Source organism: Hoplias malabaricus, chromosome 2 (assembly GCF_029633855.1).
Source record: "Hoplias malabaricus isolate fHopMal1 chromosome 2, fHopMal1.hap1, whole genome shotgun sequence".
Taxonomy (NCBI): domain Eukaryota; kingdom Metazoa; phylum Chordata; class Actinopteri; order Characiformes; family Erythrinidae; genus Hoplias; species Hoplias malabaricus.
In genome coordinates this window covers 65,763,967-65,785,776 of record NC_089801.1, presented here as the reverse complement: position 1 = coordinate 65,785,776, position 21,810 = coordinate 65,763,967, and the positions used below count along the sequence as shown (strand labels likewise).

Below are 21,810 nucleotides of genomic sequence, written 5' to 3'. Positions count from 1 at the left end.
TCCACACTATTGAACTAAGGCACATAGAGGTACAAGAGTCAAAGCTGGACTAAAGAGAGAGAAACAAATTAAACATAAGTGAAGACATCAAGGCGGCATGGTGGTGCAGCAGGTAGTGTCTCAGTCACACAGCTCCAGGGCCCTGGAGGTTGTGGGTTCAATTCTTGCTCCGGGTGATTGTGAGGAGTTGGTGTGTTCTCCCTGTGTCCACGTGGGTTTCCTTCCACAGTTCAAAAACACACAGTGGATTGGTGACTCAAAAGTGTCTGAGTGAATGTGTGTGTGTGTATGTGTGTGTCTGTGTTGCCCTGTGAAGGACTGGCGCCCCCTCCAGGGTGTATTCCCACCTTGTGCCCAATGATTCCAGGTAGGCTCTAGACCAGGGGTGTCAAACTAGATCCACGGAGGGCCGTGTGGGTGCAGGTTTTCTTTCCAACCATGCAAAAGACCCACACTACTGAAAGTCAAGATCTACTGATTAGATCCAATGATTAAAAACAGGTGGAATGAGGTGTGGTTTCTGCGTGGTTGAAAAGAAAACCTGCACCCACACGGCCCTCCGTGGATCTAGTTTGACACCCCTGGTCTAGACCCACCGCGACCCTGAACTGGATAAGTGCTTACAGGTAATGAATGAATGAATAAAGACATTAAAAAAAGTTCCAGATGTTTAAATTTGTATTTATACCACCACCACAAATCCTGCACTATTCAATAAGCAAGAAGCATTTACACCAATGAATACACATTAGTGATTTATAAAATAGCCATTTTATTGAAGAGACATTAAGAAAATATGCTTAAAATTCACCACCATTGTTGTATTGACCATTCAGGCAGGTTCTGAAGTGTACTGTATGGAGCTGGTTCTGAGATCCTACAGTAAAGTGCCTGCTCAGATCCATTTGGAAGGGGCACATTTCTGAGGTCTGAAGTCTCTGAGAGTGCTCACCCTGCAGTGTGTGTTCAAAGGGTGTCGATGCTCTGTAATCTGCGCTCAGTAAAAAAGCGATGTGTCTCTCGGGTGGGTGTGTTGCTGGCAGGTTTGTTTCGGCTGAAGTATGAAAGCATTGAGGTGTTGTTTTGCCGAGCTGCTGCTTTCTCCCCGTCTTCCTCATCATCATCCCTACACACAAACACATGTTTTATGTTCCATAATATTATCACTTTAATACAGAGATGAAAGAACCTATTGGTGAAGTATCAATTATTTGCTCATAACTAAGATACAGTTTATTTCAAGAGTTATTTTGCCCCCCCCCCCAGCTTTATTCATTAGACCACTATATAAGCGCCATTATAGAGCCATTAAAAATGTATGGTGTTACGGAGTAGTCCAATGCCGTTCCTCCACCTCCTCTCTGTTCTAAAGCTACGAAACACTGCCCCCTGCAGCTCGACTCACCAGTGCACAGTGACTGCTTTGCTGTCCAGTAGAGTCTGTGCTGTGCTCCAGCTGAACCGCACAAACTGAGGATAACCAAACACTGGGTCCAGGTACTTCAGCAGCCAGCTCTTAGTCTTGGGATCTAAACACATACACAACAAGACAGGAGCATCATTAAAAGGAAGTGTGACTTAGAAGCTTTAAAAGCCCCTGTAGATCCCTTGGCTGCTACATCTCTTGTATCCCTACAGTTAAAGACCAAGGCATCACTCCATACTTTGTGTTTGGGTTTAAACAGAAGACTAAAATATATTCTCACCATTCAAAACACATGTATTCATATTCAAACAGACGCCTCAGTGAGAAATCTAATGTAAATAAGGGTCCTCTTCAACCCTGATATAATCTATGAATCAAAACAGGTTTGGTCTCTGAAATTTGAGTTTTTCGTAGTTCTGCACGTAGTGTGTCATAACACACATGATAAAGAAGCTCATTTGCAAGTTGAAGTCTTTTTGAAAAACATTCTGAAAACAACTTGTTCAAAGCATGACAAACAATACCTAGCTCAGCCTTACACCAATGTTTACAGTGAGAAAATGAGAAGAGGAAGGGTGTGTGCACGGGTGCTGACCATTGGGATATCCTGAGCCATAGTCTGTGTCCACTTCCCCCAGATCTTCTGCAAACTTCCAGTCTTTCACTACACGATCTCTGGCCACCTAACAGAGGGAGAGCACAAAGATTAGTTCATTTAATAAAATGTTAATGAGAACCACACTCTCCTCCTAAAGTTACGTAGTGTTTGTGCAGTGCCGAGCCCTGAAGAGCAACAAGAGGCTCTATTCTCCCTATTACAGCTCAGTGAAGCGTCACAATGAATTCTGAAGGTGTATTTTTAAAAGGTAGATGAAATGGTTGTGTGGGCATGTAGTGCATTTCGGACCAGGGTGCTTGTCTGTTACCTTGGCGCAGATGCTGGCGGCACTGACTATGGGGAACAGTGAGTCAGCTTTGGGACGCACAGTCACTGTAATGCCTGGAAAATGCTGAGACAGCTTCTGCTCATATTTCTCTGCAGGTCCTACTGTGTCAACAAACACCTAAAGAGATAAATATACACACACACACACATTTTACATGTTGATACGTTGCTTTATTTAGCTTGTGTTCTATCAATGAAGTTGTACACTGCAGATTACAATCAACAGAAGGTAAATCAGGTGTAGTATAGTGTTTAGTAAGTAAATAAGCTGACTGCACTTAAAACCAGTTATTGTTCTAGGTCTTACCTCTTTGAGCTGGACTCCACATTGCAGAGCATACTGCACCAGCCCAATGGCAGCATCATGAGAGAGAGCATTTAAATTATATTTAGCCCTAAACAGAGACAAAGAGAGTAAACATGCAATCTTCCAATTAATGAAAAATTCATGAGCTGTGAATAATTACATTTCTTCTTGACTTACACAAATGCCACTGGGCCAGTAAAATGACCCCCATGAGGGTAACCCTGATATGTACCGGCTGAGCTGGGAGTTTGCGTGTTTACGTTTGCAGCTCAATGTATTTTGTGTCAGGGCCTTTGCACTAGATTCAAGTTACAGTTGATTACGTACCACTGTAAAAAGCTGGAGCATATTGTGCAGTAATGGTATATTAGTTATAACATACAGTATTAACTAATAAAAATATAAAATTATAATCATTTTATTTATATGTAATTATACAGAGTTTGGTCGGTGGATTTTCCCTTTAATGAGAAACTACTGTTGATCCTTATTTATCTGTGACCATGCATGTACCTCTGTAACATGCTGGTGGAGATGGTGTTGGGAGACAGGATCTGAAGGGCCCAGCCAACATAGCTCTTTGCCTCGTCCAGCTTCGCAAACAGATTCTCCCTCTCTGCTTCTGACAGAGTCTTTGAGTCTGAACACAAACCCAGTAGACAACCACAGTATTTAATAAGGTCACGTGTAAGTGTGAGCAACATGAGAACAATAAAACAACACAATGTCCATTATCTGAAAACACCTTGAGCCAGGTTTTTAGATGAGGTTGAAGCCAGTGGCTTTTTATCACTTAAATTCCCATTCAGTCTAGACTTAAGCTTAAACTGAGCCAGGATTTAAGCCAGGAGACAGAATGCGGGCCTTTTTACATACATTAGTTCATTATACTTTACTGTAGATATCCATGGTTAGTAAAGCTCAATGTGTCATCATTGTAGTGATGCTGTTGTCATGTCATCAAATCACCAGCCCACTAGACAAGTTAGAGCCCGAGTCTGTGACTGAGGGCGAATAAATCCACGTCCTCACCTGCAACTTTCAGGCCCTTCAGGTCCTCCTTTCTGGACACGGGACAGAAACATATTCCATACACCATTGGACCTGAGGGGCACAGAACAGCAAGTCAATAACAAACTGTAAAGTCAATAGGCGCATGATCTATCTGCAATATACTGCCACAATATTTAATCACATATCCTATAAGACTCACCCAAAACAGGACCCCTTCCTGCTTCGTCGATGCCCAGACAGCAGTCCTCACTCTTGCAGACGTCTGGTATTGCAGAGGCCAGCCGACAGCTGACCGAATTATTGGCTTCAAAATCACTCAAGTCCATGGCTGTTTAAAGGAGGCTGATTTCACCCTAAAAGAAAAGACAGCAGATGACTTTGAATCTAGGGACACATTCAAAAAAATAGTGTAAATTTGAGCAAAACCTTTAATTAAAACTAAATGTGTTAAATTGTACGGGCTTCAACTAAAATATGTTGTACCTGCTGAACTACTGAACTTAACTGTGAGGTGTGATTATAATATCATAACAGGAATAGAGATTAAATGCTTCACTGATTAAACATTTTGTCTAAAACAAATTACATTGGAACCATAGTGGGAACAGAGTTTATTTACAGTAAGAAACACTACACACAACCTTTTTGTGGAACACCCTTAAACCGTAAGAGACACTTGGTGCAATTTATTAAAGCAACACTATATGTGAGATTTGGTATTTTTGCTCCTGGGGTCCCCCTACAGTTGCAGAGTGTGATTTATTTTTATATCCCTACCCTCCTTCAAAATGTACATAGTGAGGTTTCTGCAGTGCTGAGCCCATAAAGACAACAACAGAGGATCTATGAAGCATCATTATGATTTTAAAGCAGCCCTTTTAAGGTAAAAATAACACACTGTTTCTTTAAAGGTGTTCATGTAACTGGTCCCTGATTATAATTTAAATCCAAGTGTAATTTTAAAAGAACAAAGCCGGCCAATGAAAACAAGTAACAACCAACTGAACAACCAACACTGATACGGGAAAATATACTGTGTTTGATCAGCTTCTCCCCTCGTTTCATACTCCACACTGAATAACACAGAAGAAAATCAGCAGACACCAAACCACAGTATCATTTTGTGAGCACTCGTTTCTCCCCTTCACTCAGAGCTAGTTCTGGCACGTAGCAGACATTATAAGTATTTGTAATAATTAAACGGAGCTGTGTCCACTTCAGAGCCCTGAGTTCAACACAATAATATCCTCCCAGTTTAAAATGAATTAACTCCCGAATCTGATCTAACCCTCCACACCGGGCCCGGGCTGCTGCATTAAAGCAGATATCAGCTATAAAACACACGCATTTCTGACATAAACACGGAGTTTGAACAGAAAGAGTGAACAGACCGCAGTGATCTGACCTGCTCAGCGGTGGGGGGAGCTCTCGAAATGGCGCCAGTCTGTCACGTGACGGCTCACCGCCATCTGTTTTTTCTTTCTTAAAGTTACAGCAACGACTGCTTGTGAAGTGTATTAAAAAACACATTTAGAGAAACCAAGGGATGTTCTAATCACGAATTTTACTGACAAATGTCATTTTCCCCCCAAATAATCAAGTTGAATAAAAGAAATTTAATGAACCAATACAAAATTAAACATTGCTTACAGTTTTTGTGTGCAGTTAAACCAGTTCGTAAAATCTAAGACTGGAATGTTCATTTGAATTAATTAACTAATTAATTAATTAATTCGTTCATTTGTTGTCTGTAACCGTTTATCAAGTTCATGGTTACTGTGGGTCTGGGGCCTGCCAAGAAAAACTGGGCACTAGTCTATCGCAGGGCATCACACACTCACACCTGTGCAAACTTTTTGCATTGGCAACTCAACTAATGTGTGATTTTGGACTGTGAGGGGAAACCCACAACGACACGGGGAGAACAGACAAAACTACTCACATACCCACAACATCAGGACCCTGCAGGACCGGTTATTGCTACTCCGGGCTCAGCACTGCTGAACCTACCCTGTGTAACTTTTGGAGGAGTAGGATACAAGCCCTCTTCCCTCCCCCTAGAATTCAGGACAGTGCTGCTACTGTAGGAGGAGCCCTGGAGCAGAAATCCCAAATCTTACATTGATTCAAGGTGATATGGACAGCATAGAGTAGGGTGACCAGACGTCCTCTTTTATCCGGACATGTTCTCTTTTTTAGACTTAAAAAATGTCCGGGTAGAATTTCACAAACGTCCGGGATTTTGTTTTTCTAGAGCTTACATAGAACTTCGAGAAGCGTTTCGTTCACAAACTAGTCCCGCCCTCCCCTACTCCGATTGGTTTGCTTGAGTGAGAAGGGGGCGTGGTGAAGTAGCCTAAAATCTTCTGATTGGACGGTCTGACTGTAGAGCTACCGTTATTGGTCGAAGACCTTCTCTGTAAACATTTAATTGGTCACTGTGCACGTCAGTATTACTTGTTTACGTCAGGCAAATCTCATGTACCCACCCTCATCTCAAGCAGCTATGCCGAAATGTAAATGTAAATTCTCGGATGAATAAAAAGAAATTCCCATGTTTTGTGTAGCAAATGAAAGTGTAAAAGACCTAAAAGCACACATAGCATACAACGGCAGTGAGGGGTGAGAGCTCATAACCGCCCTGTACCCCCAGCCCCCCCTTCCTCTTTTTCACCATCTCAGATCTGGTCACTCTATTATTGCTACTCCAGGCACTGCTGAACCTACACTATGTAACTTTTGGAGGAGTAGGTACAAGCCCTCTTCCCTCCCCCTAGAATTCAGGACAGTGCTGCTACTGTAGGATGAGCCCTGGAGCAGAAATCCCAAATCTTACACTGATGCTTCAAGGTGATATGGACAGAATAGAGAAAAGAATATAAAATAATTACTACCAAGAGAGCAGCGCTGGGTCCATTTTGTGTACTTGGGGAAAAAAACGTGATCTAAAAAGTGGCCTACATATTAAAAACACTCTGGTTCATGTCCCGAACCCGACCCGGCCTGTATCTGGTAAATTTATGGCTGTGCTGGAGGAGGACAATTAGATTTGAACCAGTGGTGACCTGAAATTGATGTGTCTGACCTAATTTGGTGTTCATGTGGCTTAAGAGCTGTCAACCCTTGTGGCAAGTGGGCCATGGAAATGGGGGCTGTGGGCTGAACCTGGGCTTACCTATTTTTACATCTGGCACAAGATCATAAAATGCAGCATTATGGGGACTATCATGACATTTTCCAAGGTCCTCTTGACTTATAACTTGAATATTAGTCTGCGTTCAATATTTTCTTACTATTAAATCATTCCTGTAGGCCCAGACTGATGCAATTACTCGTTTTGTAGCAAATAAAGTTCGCATGTGCGACCTGCTGGGTTTATAAGAGTCCTGACCCCGCCTTGTGTTGTGATGTGGGTCCGCCTCCAGGATTTTCTTCTCGTGACAGAGGGGAGAGAGGCTCTTTGCTTCACCACCGGGGAGAGAGAGAGAAAGAGCTTCAGCCTACTGTCTTCAGGACCAGGATTATGTAAGTTCAGGTGGTTTGTGCATACAGCGGTTTAATGGTAAACACAAAGGGAACGTGTGGGGGCTCGATCTGGGGTTATTTCGAGCAGTTCAAGTCTGCAACTGCGGACAAAAGCCAGTCTCTGCGCGTGGCTTTGGCTGCAGCACTTTTAGCTCTTTCGCCTTGCACTGCAGAACTACAGCATGCATTTATTGCGTTGTTAGGAGTAAGAGTTTACACTGAAGGAATTGGTGTTGATTTTCTTTGTTTTCCCACGCACTTGGGAATTAATGGCGTTTCCTTTCTGTTCAGTTAGCTCCTGTGGCTAACTTAGCTACTAAAAATGCACGAGCTGACCGTTACCCTACTTGTAGCAAAGTCTTTGAGTGCTGTATTTCTTTTGTGTTCATGTGCACTGTGACACAAAGGAAGTGCTGTTGGCGTTGAGCGCCCCTGGGTTGACTGGGGTCAGCTATCAGGTCGTTAGCTCTAGCCTTGGCCTTGACTGTAGTTCACATTGTAACCGACCTCTCTCTCTCTCTCTCTCTCTCTCTGTCGGCTGGGTGAAGTTTTGAACGTTACTAGTTCGTTGACCTGCCCAGTTATCTCTCCTTTATCGTCATTCCACACCATTGGCTTCAGGGTGTCCAGAAGTTTCTGCTTTGTCATGGAGCCAGCTGCTATCAAGTGTCCACGACCCAACAAAGGGGGCGTGTGTTCTTTCTCCTGAGGAGTTCACAGCCACAGACGAGCTCTGACCCTCCTAGCCTCCTTTGGCTGCACATATTTTTTACTTTAACCAGACATGCTTTTCCCCATAAGGGCTTCTGGATAATGCAAGAGAGAGGAACACAAAGGCGATAGAAGTGAGCAGTGAAGCAGAAATGTAGAAGAAAAGAGAGCAAAAGAAAATGTGTTAAAAAGAAGGAAAGAGGAAAAACCACAAAAGAGAAGAGAGCTGAACTGATAAAGTAAACTGCAAAAGAAAGATTTAAAGGAATATAGAATGCTTAAATTTAATATAAGTACATTTGACAATAAGAAACATAATGAAAGCAGTGTTTATATTGAGCATTAAGGATTTTGATTTAACTTGACCACTGTGGTTATTAGTCACCGTTATAACTGTAGTAACTGATCCTTAAGGATCTCTTTGCTGTCTTCCTGTTTTGAATAAAGTGAGCTTTGAGGTTTAGTCTTAAAGCCTTTTTTTTTCCCACCAAAGCCCCCTAAAAGCAACTGACCAGCATGTGACCTGCTATGTGTGATCTCTCTGAGCATGTGCACTGAGTCTGGAAAGAAAAAATAGTATTTATTAGTTCTGTTTTTGGGACATTAACGTGAAAACAGACAGGACTCTTCTGTGTGAAGATATGTAGGCCACAGTTGTGTAGGTGTTCACAGAGTGAGACAGGTTCATTTGTTCCAAAAGGGAGGGGGGGGGTGTTGTGTAATGGACAGTTCCCCCTGTTGGCACTTTGTGGTAACCTTTAACCTAGTTGTAGCTCATTAGGTTATGTATTTAGGGTGAGTTTGGCTTCGTGTTTCACAGTTTGAAGAAAATGTGACCAATGTTATAATTTAAGTCTTAAGCCTGTGTATATGAGTAGAAGCAGTGTGTAGCTTGTCACTAACTCACTCGCAAAGGTGCTCGCTAACAGTTAGCAATTATGACGATGCAGAGTGGTGAAGTAATGAAATCACTTGCTTATGTGTTGCCACACATACATATGTTGATCCTTAGTCTCCAGCTTTGTCAGGATTTAAACAGACCTTACACAAGGATCCCATTTCGTTGAGTCATTGTTATTTGGGGGAACATTCTCACTACATATATTCTGTTTTTCTCTGCAGCTAACAACCACTCATAATGTCTGCTGGAAACGCCAAGATTGGACAGCCCGCTCCTCAGTTCAAGGCCACGGCAGTGGTGAAGGGCGAGTTTAAAGAACTGCAGCTCTCTGATTACAGAGGTAAAGTGAAGTCAAAGGGATGGAAGTCTCAGCTTATCAAAGTTTAAGTCAAATAATGATTAGAGAGGTCTCAATATCAGTTCCTTATCCCTAATCAGTGTTAAAGCCTTGGATACCAGCAGATATCATAGTTATTCCTCGTTACATCCATCCATTATCTGTAACCGCTTATCCAGCTTAGGGTCGCGGGGGGTCCAAAGCCTACCTGGAATCATCGGGCACAAGGCGGGAATACACCCTGGAGGGGACGCCAGTCCTTCACAGGGCAACACAGACACACACACATTCACTCACACCTACGGACACTTTCGAGTCGCCAATCCACCTGCAACGTGTGTTTTTGGACTGTGGGAGGAAACCGGAGCACCCGGAGGAAACCCACGCGGACACGGGGAGAACACACCAACTCCTCACAGTCACCCGGAGTGGGAATCGAACCCACAACCTCCAGGTTCCTGGAGCTGTGTGACTGCGACACTACCTGCTGCGCCACCGTATTTATGCTAAGTCAACACTGAAGCATCTACTTAAACAGTTCCCACAAAATGACATGACACTGTCTGTCGTTCTTTGCACACATTTGGTTTAATTCCATTACCCGATCCAGATATATCTGGAGATGGTGTTCAGTCTGATTTCTCCAGGGTACAGCCTGTATAATTACAAAAATAAAATACTAAACTACTACTTAGGCTGGATATTGTTTACAGACTTCTTGGGTATAGTTTACACCCTGAACTCTGTAACCCTTATCCAGTTCATGGTTGCAGTGGCTCTGAAGCCTACCCCAATTCATTGGGCACAAGGCAGGAACACTCTATGGTCGGGGCACCAGTTCTTCACAGGGCGACACACTCACACATTCACTCACATACTCACACCTATGGACACTCCAACATGTGTTTTTGGACTGTGGGAGGAAACCAGAGCACCCGGAGGAAACCCACATGGACACTGGGAGAACACACCAACTCCTCACAGACAGTCACCCGAAGTGGGACTTGAACCCACAACCTCCATGTCCCTGGAGCTGTGTGACTGTGACACTACCTGCGGCACCACCCATACCCTGAACTGACTTCTAATAATAGCATCTCTATTTTGTAATGTTTTTAATACTTTCTGAGCACCAGTAAACTTGTGTCACAATCACCTTTCCTATTTATTGTGATTGAATAATTTTGTATTATGTTTATTGCCTATAACAATAAGCTTTCATTAATGTCCTGAACTGGACTACTGGGACATGCATGTAAAAGCTGGATTCATGGGAAACTTGCCACACCTTACCCTCTAATATCTCCCTCTCTCTCTCACAGGGAAGTACGTGGTGTTGTTCTTCTATCCCCTGGACTTCACCTTTGTGTGTCCCACTGAGATCATCGCCTTCAGTGACCGTGCTGAGGAGTTTCGTAAACTGGGCTGTGAGGTCATCGCTGCATCCACAGACTCCCACTTCAGCCACCTGGCCTGGTGAGCACTCCCCCTCAAACCTCTGACCTAGGACTGATCCACAGTATCCCATGAAGTATTTCTAGTTGATGTGATGTGAATAGGATTTAAATGACATTATTTTATTGCAGATTAAGCAGATGCATGATTGCTGAACATAGTTCTCAGAATAATGTTGGAAAGCGGTTACATATCACAACACTGTATTTAAAAATTGCTTTCAAAAATGGGCCAGGTAGAGAGCCAGGTCATAGACCAAATCTGATTTGAAGAAGAAAAGGTAAATCAATGTGGTGATATCTGATGATTAGTGAGCCAAGCCCCTTTCTGCTAGTGTGGTGTTTTTCTGTGATTGCGTTTTGATATGCACCGTTCACAGAAACCTATCTGGAGAGTTCAAGAGTACTCACTGTCAGTAAGATATGTGATTCCTTCGTGAGTCTTCGTTGTAGGTGTCTTTCCTGCTCTCAGCAGCTGCAGTAATGAAGAGGGTGTATGTCTTTTGCCTGTGGTGTTTCACTTAATAGATAAACAAGTCTGGTAGATAAAGATTCTGATTAAAATCGAGTAGACATATCGGAACTGAAAAGTACCTTCATTGATGTTAGAATGTTTGTGTGGTGAGGGGGTGTCCTGAACAGGAGCACTGGGACATGCAAATAAGCAAGTAAATGCTGGTCTCGTGGGACCAAACCCATAACAAGATCTGGCCATTAACCTTAGACATGAGGTATTTGAGGCTAAATGTGGGTGGGAGCGTGGATTATCAGTGAGGATCTATGATCATAATGGAATCATATTAGTGTCAACAGATATTTGCTTTAAAAACAAAGACGCATTGTTTCATTTGACAGAAATAGCACCTCTTGTGGAGGTTTTGTCACAGCTAATGTTTTAATAAGTTGATTTGTCAAGAATTTCTCAGTCTATGTTACTGCATGACAATGCAGTTGTTAGTGGAATAGTTGCTCTGGAATATCCTTTTATATTTTACTTGAAAACCTTCTGAGAATGAGCACTCTCCTATCGGTTTTCAGAAGAAGACCCTTTAGACACCCTTGTGAACCTTCTTCTGTTCGCTACGTGCTCCCGCATGTGTGTGTACGTGTCTTTTGGTGCACATCTTGGAATTTTGCCAGCCACTGCTTTATCTAAAGTTGCTGCTCTTAACCTGGTTCCCTCTGATAAGAACCACAGGAGCAGACAAGTAGTTGGAGCATCATGGGAACAGACCAAAGAGTAACAGTCACATTCTCATACCCTCTATATACTTTTATTCAAACTAGGATTGTCACCATCTATTATTATAATAATGGGTTAATTCTAAACTTTAATTAAATATATATATATGTTGTTTTTAAACAGAAGGCTAAAAGTAAAACCTATCTAGGCACTTTGTTAAAACTGACATTACAATAATTTTGGAAATTTGTGTCATTTTAACTTTTTTAGTTAATTAATTCTGAATAGTTTTAAAATCTAAAACGTAATCACCAGAAAATGTAATCCTTATCTAAATCAAGTATTGGACATATTCATGACAAATCTAATTCAGACTGAGCTCAAATTCTGAATCAAGGAGTCCAGGTTCTCCACAGAACACAAATTCTTTCTTTTGAAATACCTCTTGAATGAGGTTCCTATGGTGTAATATAGGTCCGATGTTAATGGTACTCTGTTTTAAAAAAAATTACTTTACCAGTACCTTGGATGACACTGGCTTAAGGAATTATATAATTATATTATATTTTACTCTTTGACTGATACAGATTTAAAGGTGCCCAGAAAGGTGTAACTAATTTTTCTCCTCAAACAAATTAAAAATTCTAAATAGAATTTAAAATGGCTTTATGCTACATTTTAGAGAATGAACACCAACTCGCACACCCACAGACCAACTATTGCTTATGGTCATTATGGCGTCATTGGTGTTCTGTCTGCTGTCTGGCCCACAGGCCAGCTATTGCTCTTGGTCATTATGGCATCGTTAGTGTTCTTTCTGTCTGCGGACTGGCCCACAGGCCAGCTATTGCTCTGGGTCACTTGTGACATCGTCAGTGTTCCGTCGGTCTGCTGGCTCGCCCCCAGGCTAGCTATTGCTCTGGGTCACTTGTGACATCGTCAGTGTTCCGTCGGTCTGCTGGCTCGCCCCCAGGCTAGCTATTGCTCTGGGTCACTTGTGACATCGTCAGTGTTCCGTCGGTCTGCTGGCTCGCCCCCAGGCTAGCTATTGCTCTGGGTCACTTGTGACATCGTCAGTGTTCCGTCGGTCTGCTGGCTCGCCCCCAGGCTAGCTATTGATCTGGGTCACTTGTGACATCGTCAGTGTTCCGTCGGTCTGCTGGCTCGCCCCCAGGCTAGCTATTGCTCTGGGTCACTTGTGACGTCGTCAGTGTTCCGTCGGTCTGCTGGCTCGCCCCCAGGCTAGCTATTGATCTGGGTCACTTGTGACATCGTCAGTGTTCCGTCGGTCTGCTGGCTCGCCCCCAGGCTAGCTATTGCTCTGGGTCACTTGTGACATCGTCAGTGTTCCGTCGGTCTGCTGGCTCGCCCCCAGGCTAGCTATTGCTCTGGGTCACTTGTGACATCGTCAGTGTTCCGTCGGTCTGCTGGCTCGCCCCCAGGCTAGCTATTGCTCTGGGTCACTTGTGACATCGTCAGTGTTCCGTCGGTCTGCTGGCTCGCCCCCAGGCCAGCTATTGCTCTGGGTCACTTGTGACATCGTCAGTGTTCCGTCGGTCTGCTGGCTCGCCCCCAGGCTAGCTATTGATCTGGGTCACTTGTGACATCGTCAGTGTTTTGTCGGTCTGCTGGCTCGCCCCCAGGCTAGCTATTGCTCTGGGTCACTTGTGACATCGTCAGTGTTCCGTCGGTCTGCTGGCTCGCCCCCAGGCTAGCTATTGCTCTGGGTCACTTGTGACATCGTCAGTGTTCCGTCGGTCTGCTGGCTCGCCCCCAGGCTAGCTATTGCTCTGGGTCACTTGTGACATCGTCAGTGTTCCGTCGGTCTGCTGGCTCGCCCCCAGGCTAGCTATTGCTCTGGGTCACTTGTGACATCGTCAGTGTTCCGTCGGTCTGCTGGCTCGCCCCCAGGCTAGCTATTGATCTGGGTCACTTGTGACATCGTCAGTGTTCCGTCGGTCTGCTGGCTCGCCCCCAGGCTAGCTATTGCTCTGGGTCACTTGTGACATTGTCAGTGTTCCGTCGGTCTGCTGGCTCGCCCCCAGGCTAGCTATTGATCTGGGTCACTTGTGACATTGTCAGTATTCCGTCGGTCTGCTGGCTCGCCCCCAGGCTAGCTATTGCTCTGGGTCACTTGTGACATCGTCAGTGTTCCGTCGGTCTGCTGGCTCGCCCCCAGGCTAGCTATTGCTCTGGGTCACTTGTGACATCGTCAGTGTTCCGTCGGTCTGCTGGCTCGCCCCCAGGCTAGCTATTGCTCTGGGTCACTTGTGACATCGTCAGTGTTCCGTCGGTCTGCTGGCTCGCCCCCAGGCTAGCTATTGCTCTGGGTCACTTGTGACATCGTCAGTGTTCCGTCGGTCTGCTGGCTCGCCCCCAGGCTAGCTATTGATCTGGGTCACTTGTGACATCGTCAGTCTTTTGTCGGTCTGCTGGCTCGCCCCCAGGCTAGCTATTGCTCTGGGTCACTTGTGACATCGTCAGTGTTCCGTCGGTCTGCTGGCTCGCCCCCAGGCTAGCTATTGCTCTGGGTCACTTGTGACATCGTCAGTGTTCCGTCGGTCTGCTGGCTCGCCCCCAGGCTAGCTATTGCTCTGGGTCACTTGTGACATCGTCAGTGTTCCGTCGGTCTGCTGGCTCGCCCCCAGGCTAGCTATTGCTCTGGGTCACTTGTGACATCGTCAGTGTTCCGTCGGTCTGCTGGCTCGCCCCCAGGCTAGCTATTGATCTGGGTCACTTGTGACATCGTCAGTGTTCCGTCGGTCTGCTGGCTCGCCCCCAGGCTAGCTATTGCTCTGGGTCACTTGTGACATCGTCAGTGTTCCGTCGGTCTGCTGGCTCGCCCCCAGGCCAGCTATTGATCTGGGTCACTTGTGACGTCGTCAGTGTTCCGTCGGTCTGCTGGCTCGCCCCCAGGCCAGCTATTGCTCTGGGTCACTTGTGACGTCGTCAGTGTTCCGTCGGTCTGCTGGCTCGCCCCCAGGCTAGCTATTGCTCTGGGTCACTTGTGACGTCGTCAGTGTTCCGTCGGTCTGCTGGCTCGCCCCCAGGCTAGCTATTGCTCTGGGTCACTTGTGACGTCGTCAGTGTTCCGTCGGTCTGCTGGCTCGCCCCCAGGCTAGCTATTGCTCTGGGTCACTTGTGACGTCGTCAGTGTTCCGTCGGTCTGCTGGCTCGCCCCCAGGCTAGCTATTGATCTGGGTCACTTGTGACGTCGTCAGTGTTCCGTCGGTCTGCTGGCTCGCCCCCAGGCTAGCTATTGATCTGGGTCACTTGTTTGCCTATTGGCCAACAGATTGAATACTGTTTTTGGTGTCTGTGACATTAGGAGTTTTGTCTGTTGCTTGTGTAATGTAATATATCTCTCTCTCTCTCTACTTCTATCTCTAGGACCAACACCGCAAGAAAGCAGGGAGGCCTGGGCTCTATGAACATTCCTCTCCTGGCTGACCTTACCCAGTCCATCTCCCGTGACTACGGTGTGCTGAAGGAGGACGAGGGCATTGCCTACAGGTCCGTGCTGTATTTTCCTTTGAACGAAAGAAGCGTCCGTGAGCATTGGTTTCAGGGATGGGGGATCAGAGTATGGAGTCACAAAGTGTTGCATAAACAATGCTTTTTTTTTTTTTTTTTTTTTTTTTTTTTTTTTTAATATGACCAATCACCAAACCCGAGAACATGGTGGCGAAAACCATGTGATAAAGCGATGTGAATGAGCTCATTCATTCTACTGTAACATAATCACGTGCACTTCAAAGGCAGATTAGCTTGCTGTAGCACAGTCTCTCAAGTGAAAACTTTAAAACGTTGAGTTTGTATGTAACATGGAAGCATACAATATAACAGTATCCCAGCACAATTTGTCTAATAATAATATACTGGGTTGTGATTGGTCAATTTGAGCAGTTTTTGTATACTTTTACAGTACACAATGTGCAAACTCTGTCAGTTTGTCAACTCAGATGTGTTGGGTAAACAATGTATTGTAGATCAACCTGGACTGAATGGACAAGTGCATAAGACCAATAAATGAAGTCAGTAGGCTATAGAATCGTATTAGAAATGTAATTATACAGCTTAAACTGTACAGACACCAGTGTGTAAAGATGTGCCTAGTTTTTCCTCATGAAAAGTGATGGGTTGTTGTGGTCTTGATTGGTGAAGCCACTTCTCACCCGGTCCATTCTCTTGCAGAGGGCTGTTTGTGATCGATGATAAGGGCATCCTAAGACAGATCACCATTAATGACTTGCCGGTGGGCCGCTCAGTAGACGAGACCCTCAGGCTTGTCCAGGCCTTCCAGCACACTGACAAACATGGGGAAGGTGAGTTCAGCATGCTGCTTTTTAACGGTGTTAAAATGATCACTGAGCCATTAACACAAGATGAATAAGGGGTTTCCACATTTCCAAATGACCCTCATGTACCTACAGTCATTGTTCATTTTATCATCTCCACTGACATTACAGGAACACTTTGTAGGACTACAGTTAAAAACTAGACCATCTGTTGCTCTGCATACTTTGTCCCATTTCTCCCTGTACTTCAATGGTCAGGACCCCCACAGAGAAAGTATGATTTGGGTGGTGGATCATTCTCAGTACTACAGTGACGTGGTGGTGTTGTGCTTGTACGAGTCAAACACAGCAGTGTTAATGGATTGTTTAAACCCCACCGGGTCACTGCTGGACTGATAATGGTCCACCATCCAAATATATTCAGCTGACAGTGTCCTGTGTCACTGATGGAGGACAGATGAGCTACTGTCTCTGACTTTACATCTGCAAGGTGGACCAAATAGTGTCTAACAGAGTGGACAGTGAGTGGATGTCCAATGAACAACAGGGTAAACTTAAGTTTGCAGTGCAACAGATGGACTACAATCTATAATTCTAGAACTACAAAGTGTTTTTTGATCGAGTGACGAATATAGCCATAATAAATTAATCTCTAAAGAACCTTTATTTTCTCTGCAGTCTGCCCTGCTGGATGGAAGCCTGGAAGTGACACTATTGTCCCTGATGTTCAGAAGAGCAAGGAGTACTTCTCCAAGCAGTAAATCCTGTGCTGTGTCTGATTCTGGAGACTGATGCGGCGGGACACTACTGAAGCACTTAACGCTACTCACTGAGCTCTTGTTAGTCCTAGCCTCCTCCATGGTGTCTTTTTTTCTGCTGTTTGCAAGCCTTAGACGGATTCCTAATGTTAACACACTTCCCATCTCTTTATCTAATCTGAGTTTGTTCTCTGGTATGCCGGTAGTCCAATGCACTGAAATTTCTGTAGTTTGTTTCTGATTTTCTGTTGAACATTGGGAAGCATTTTCTACTTGAACATCAAAGCCTAGCGTCTGAAGTTGTGAAATAAAAAAAAATTGTTACATAAATATAACGTTTGATTGAGTTTGTTGCGGGAGACTGTTTTGGTCTTTCACTCTAGTGTGGGGTGGAAGAGGGGAAACAACTGAGTGTATCAGCCACTGGAGGGAGCTATTTCATCATTTTAAGACCTGTAATAGTGTTGAAAGTGTAGTTCTGCCGAAGTTTATCCAGTCATTTTTGCACTGTGAACAACTGACACCCTCAAAGAAAACATTCTGCTTTTTTTCCACTAGTGAAAACAGTTCTGTGGTCATGTTTTTATAGGGTGTGGGTTGGTAGACTCTAGATAATTTAATGCACAAGTGCACTGAATAAGTGACTTTTTCCATAATAAGCCCCCCCCCCCCTTTTTTTTTTTTTTTTTTTTTTTAAATAAACAAGCTCTTCACATCAAAACACACTCCACTGTAAAGATCCAAGGCTGTTAAACCATGTATAAATGCAATACTAAAAGCCGTCTTTGTTTGCACCAAGGCTTGTCACAGCTCTGTTTATAGCTACACAGACTGGGCTTGGCTCACTATTGCTACCTCACACGAGTTGTGGACTTTAGTTGTTTAGTTTATGTAATAGATTTTCATTGTGTTTCACAAATGGGGAAACTGGCCATGAACTAGTGAGCCCCTAGGACCCTAAAGACCATGTAAAACTGCTTTTGGTACTGTGACTGTGGTGATTCGTTGGCAACTTAGCTGTGTCCTCTGGGTCTGTTTAAGAAGAGCTGTCAAAGGTGTACAGGAGGACTTGTATGGTGGATAAAATTGGTGGATAGTTGTGTTTTGTACATTTGAACACAAAAATTCCCTTGGGTGTGACATGTCTTGAAATTATTTATGTGTAATTTTAGTGGGACTTCATTGAGAATTCAGTGCTCTCTCTGTGGAATGTACTGTATGTTTTGAGATTGTTGCTGTCCAAAGAATTATGTATACCCCCCCCCCCCCCCTCCTCCAATATCATTTTTGTTGATTTGTAGTTTACTACATGAACACAGCAGCTGTCTGTCAAGTTGTGTGAACATTTCTTGATAAATCTTAAAACTATTTTGGAGATCCATGTTTATCTATGGACAGCTGTGTATATGTGTATCTATATAATATATATGATATAACGCTGCGTTACAGTGGCAGTGTGTGTTTGAAAGATCAGCATGGGCACAGAACTCACAGCAGACCGTGATACACTTCCTAATAGAGCAGTGTTAACTCTTTCAGCAGTGTGACTCTTCTGTGGGATCGGAGGAGACGGGTGAGCATTTGCTTCCCCCACACAAATGAGGCTTGGATGCCTATGACACTGATTCACTGGTGGTCCTTCCTTGGACTTTTGGCAGGTACCAACTATTGTTTATTGGGAACTCCCCACAAGAACTTTCCTTTTGGATAATCCCTGACCTGAGCTTGGCTGATTCTTACGTGTGTCCATTTTTTAAAAAAACTTGCTGCCTCATATAATGCCACCCACTGTAAACTTGATACTCTTATTCATTTCCCCTGTTGTGGTTTTGATTTTGAGGTGGTGAATAAAATCACTGTACTGTATATTTTCAAAATGTGGCACTTTGATCAAGACATCTGTAATATTGTTTATCAAATGTATTTATTTATATAGCACTTTCTACAACTGATGTCACAAAGCAGCTTTACAGAATTGGTATGTATCAAAAAAATCATGTGTGCTGTAACTCAGTGGATAAACAATGGAATTACCTGTTTAATATAGTACTAAAGCCTGTGTATTTCTATCTATCTATATTTAGCATCAAGGAAATATTTGTTTTTCTTTTCTGGTTCCTTGAACCTTTCTCTCATCTCTTTTATCTCAGTTGTATTTGCGGTAGCTCTAATTTTGTGCCAGTTACCTGGAAAATGGCTTGCGCTCTTATTTTTATCTGCAGTTTTCTTTTCACTGAAACTGTTTTGGGAACTTGACAGTGTGTGTGTGGTGGGGGGGGGGCAGGCAGCGGGAAATTCCCCAGCCTGAGCTACTGCCGCTCTCCCATTCACACAACACGTCTCATTCACTCTTCAGAGGGGAAACAGGCAAAAAATATAGCGCAAAAAAACAGAGTGTGGGCGGGGGTTCCCGGCACATCTGCCCTCAGTGACGCACGTGCTTACATCTGCCCTTATTTGGACTCTACGTCAGCGGGAAACTGCCCCATCGTGGGCAAATCGCGAGCGTAAGCCAGCCCACGTGAACACGCACAAGGAATTGTTATTTTTACCTCAGAGTGAGTTTTCGTTTGTGTTTTGTGAAATGTAAGCCTCAGTATTTCACCACTCGCACTCAGCGGGACACTGTCACAAAGACATTTACTTAAATACAAAATCCAAAATCAACAAAAAACATAAGACTGTACAGTTTTTAGTCAAGCTCAGCCAGACTTGAAGAACTAAACAGTGAAAATAACTTACTGGAATGTATTCATAGGATATCACTCACAAACATAATGTGGATTCATCTTTAGGGTGGTCCCTTTCTTTTCAAGTCCCTTTTGTTTCTTTGAGTGCATTTCTAGTCAGTTCATTTCACTGGGAAGTACAGCACAGACAGAGTTTGAGTTCTTGTGCTAAAGGAAATGCGTCAGAAAACAAGAGGTGGCAACACAATACAGTTTTCTACAGGAAAACACAACAAAACCGCAGACATGCTGTTTCCATCAGGAATTCACTTCACTCTGCATTGCATTCTCTCACATTAGGATTTAAAGTCCTTTCAATAAGACTAGATGTTGAGTATGAGCAGCTCTCTCCCTCACACACACACACATTTTTTTTGTAAAAGTCATTGCCTTTTCAGTAAGACTTTCCCTCACTACACCTATTGCCCAGTTCCATTTTAATGTCACTGTCCTTGCAGTAGGTCTTACAACTCCATCTCTGTGCGTGAGCATCTACAAGCCCACTCAAACACAAGCTCTGAGGAGTCTCTGCGGAGTCCCTTTCTCACACTCTTCTTCAGTACGACTTGATCTTGGGCGCGAGCATCAGCTGGCACCCGCTGCTGACATGTGTCATGACCTTCTGTTTCAGCTGTGCCACCTGCTCGCGCAGCAGCGAGGCGGCGCTCGAGAGGCCCGCGTTGTCTGTCTTGAGCACCTTCACCTTGTCCTCCAGGCGCGAGATGCGCTCCAGCTTCCTCCGCCGGCACTTGGTGGCCGCCAGCCGGTTGCGCAGCCGCTTGCGCTCGGCCTTCATGCGCTCCTGGTCCTCCAGGTCCACGGGTGACGTGGGCGGAGAGCCGTCACTCTGCAGGTCCGGGACGGTCTGCGGCTCCTCTTTCAGACCCGCCAGCCTCCCCGCGTGCTGGAAGTGGTGAGGCTGGTGGTGGTGCTGGTGCTGGTGGTGATGGTGGTGGTACTGGGGCAGGTAGCTGATTGTTGCTGTAGGGTAGCTGGAGGCTGGAGGCAGGGTAGTGTTGGGGTGACAGCTGTTGAGCGTGGCGTAGACCGGGGCGTCTGGGAACACCGGAGCACCGGCGCACGAGGGCGCCCCGCCGGCTCCTCCGAGCGCAACGTTGGGCGGAGGAACGTGGTTCATCTTGTGGAGCTCGTCCAGCGCCTTCACGAAGCCGTCCGCGAAGCCCTCTTGGTCCTCGGCGATGGTGCGTGAGTACACGTGCTGTTGGACCGGCGCAGCGCCGGTGACGGAGACTGATCCGGGGCTGGGGCCGGTGATCACGCCGCCGATGAGCCTCTCCAACTCGGGCGAGGCGAGCTTGAGTGATGCCGCGTCCCCTCCGCCTCCTGAAGCTGCGTAGAATTCGCCTTCCACTCGTAGACACTTGAGGCTCCGGTACGGCTCCGCGAAGCTCATGTTCTGCTTGAGCAGCTTGTAGTCGTGCAGAGCAGCGTCTGGGTGGCCATAAGCAGAGAGAAACGAGTCGTCATGATAAAACGGCTGCTCCATTTTTCAGCTGTAGTTCTGGTTGTAGTTGAAGCTGGTGCTGCTGCTGGTGGTGTTGGCATATATATCTATATATACATGTACGTATGTATGAATGAAGTGCCTCTAAACACACACCAAACACAGCTCTGTAAGCGTTTAAACTAGAGAAAAGCAGCAATGAAGTCTTTATAATGTGCCAACACTTGTCTAAGCCAGCGCTAAAAGTGACCGTTACAGTTCAAACATCTCTCGCGCGGCCGTTAGACAGTCTACAGAGTTAGCGCTAACGGAAAGCCCGCTGAGGGGAATAAAAAACAAAGAAAAACTCCCAAAAAAACACTTGGTTCTTTGTACTGTACCGAGTCGAAGTCCGGCAGCTCTCGAAACTTCTCTCCCCTCAAAAACGGGCTTATTCACACAGAACGAAGAAACAAACTCCGATTACCTCCGTCTCTGTCTCTGAGCCACTGCGCCGGGACCTGTCTGTTTTATAAGGTTCCTCAGAGCCCCGCCCCCCCCTCCTCCCCGCGTAGTTGCCAGTAAACTCCCTGAGGTTAAAAAACAGGAGCATTCGAGTCCGCTGTTTCCACAGTCGACTCGAGCCGAGCGAGTTTCCTAAATACGTAGAAAGATAGAGAGTAAGAGGCTAACAACAACAACAACAACAAGGGCACACGCTCAGGAAGGATGTAATAGAGCTCAAAACAGGTTTTAAGAACTATATTTGTACTTAGC

General features: G+C 45.0%; 3 protein-coding genes across 5 annotated transcripts; 1 reads left to right on the top strand and 2 right to left on the bottom strand.

The window, feature by feature from the left end:
• Positions 1 to 752: 752 nt before the first annotated feature.
• On the bottom strand, positions 753 to 5,113 carry rnaseh2a (ribonuclease H2, subunit A). Of its 2 annotated transcripts, XM_066660920.1 has the most exons (9): positions 5,099 to 5,113; positions 3,893 to 4,046; positions 3,712 to 3,783; positions 3,193 to 3,319; positions 2,680 to 2,767; positions 2,353 to 2,490; positions 2,022 to 2,109; positions 1,406 to 1,529; positions 753 to 1,126 (listed from the first exon to the last, which is right to left on the bottom strand). In XM_066660920.1, exons 2-9 carry the CDS (start codon positions 4,017 to 4,019, stop codon positions 967 to 969), a joined length of 924 nt encoding a protein of 307 aa, XP_066517017.1. In that variant the 5' UTR covers positions 4,020 to 4,046; positions 5,099 to 5,113; the 3' UTR covers positions 753 to 966. The 2 variants fall into 2 exon arrangements, with proteins under 2 accessions (XP_066517017.1, XP_066517016.1); XM_066660919.1 differs by lacking the exon at positions 5,099 to 5,113 and having other exon boundaries at positions 3,893 to 5,067.
• Positions 5,114 to 7,068: 1,955 nt separating this feature from the next.
• Positions 7,069 to 17,183, top strand: prdx2 (peroxiredoxin 2). Its single transcript, XM_066660921.1, has 6 exons — positions 7,069 to 7,218; positions 9,052 to 9,170; positions 10,490 to 10,643; positions 15,195 to 15,317; positions 15,999 to 16,129; positions 16,781 to 17,183. Exons 2-6 carry the CDS (start codon positions 9,068 to 9,070, stop codon positions 16,861 to 16,863), a joined length of 594 nt encoding a protein of 197 aa, XP_066517018.1. The 5' UTR covers positions 7,069 to 7,218; positions 9,052 to 9,067; the 3' UTR covers positions 16,864 to 17,183.
• Positions 17,184 to 19,483: 2,300 nt separating this feature from the next.
• On the bottom strand, positions 19,484 to 21,528 carry junba (JunB proto-oncogene, AP-1 transcription factor subunit a). 2 transcript variants are annotated; one of them, XM_066659796.1, is made up of 2 exons: positions 21,435 to 21,528; positions 19,484 to 21,041 (listed from the first exon to the last, which is right to left on the bottom strand). In XM_066659796.1, the coding sequence occupies exon 2, from the start codon at positions 21,001 to 21,003 to the stop codon at positions 20,146 to 20,148; it is 858 nt and encodes a 285-aa protein (XP_066515893.1). In that variant the 5' UTR covers positions 21,004 to 21,041; positions 21,435 to 21,528; the 3' UTR covers positions 19,484 to 20,145. The 2 variants fall into 2 exon arrangements, with proteins under 2 accessions (XP_066515893.1, XP_066515892.1); XM_066659795.1 differs by having other exon boundaries at positions 19,484 to 21,161; positions 21,435 to 21,525.
• Between the last annotated feature and the right edge of the window lie 282 nt (positions 21,529 to 21,810).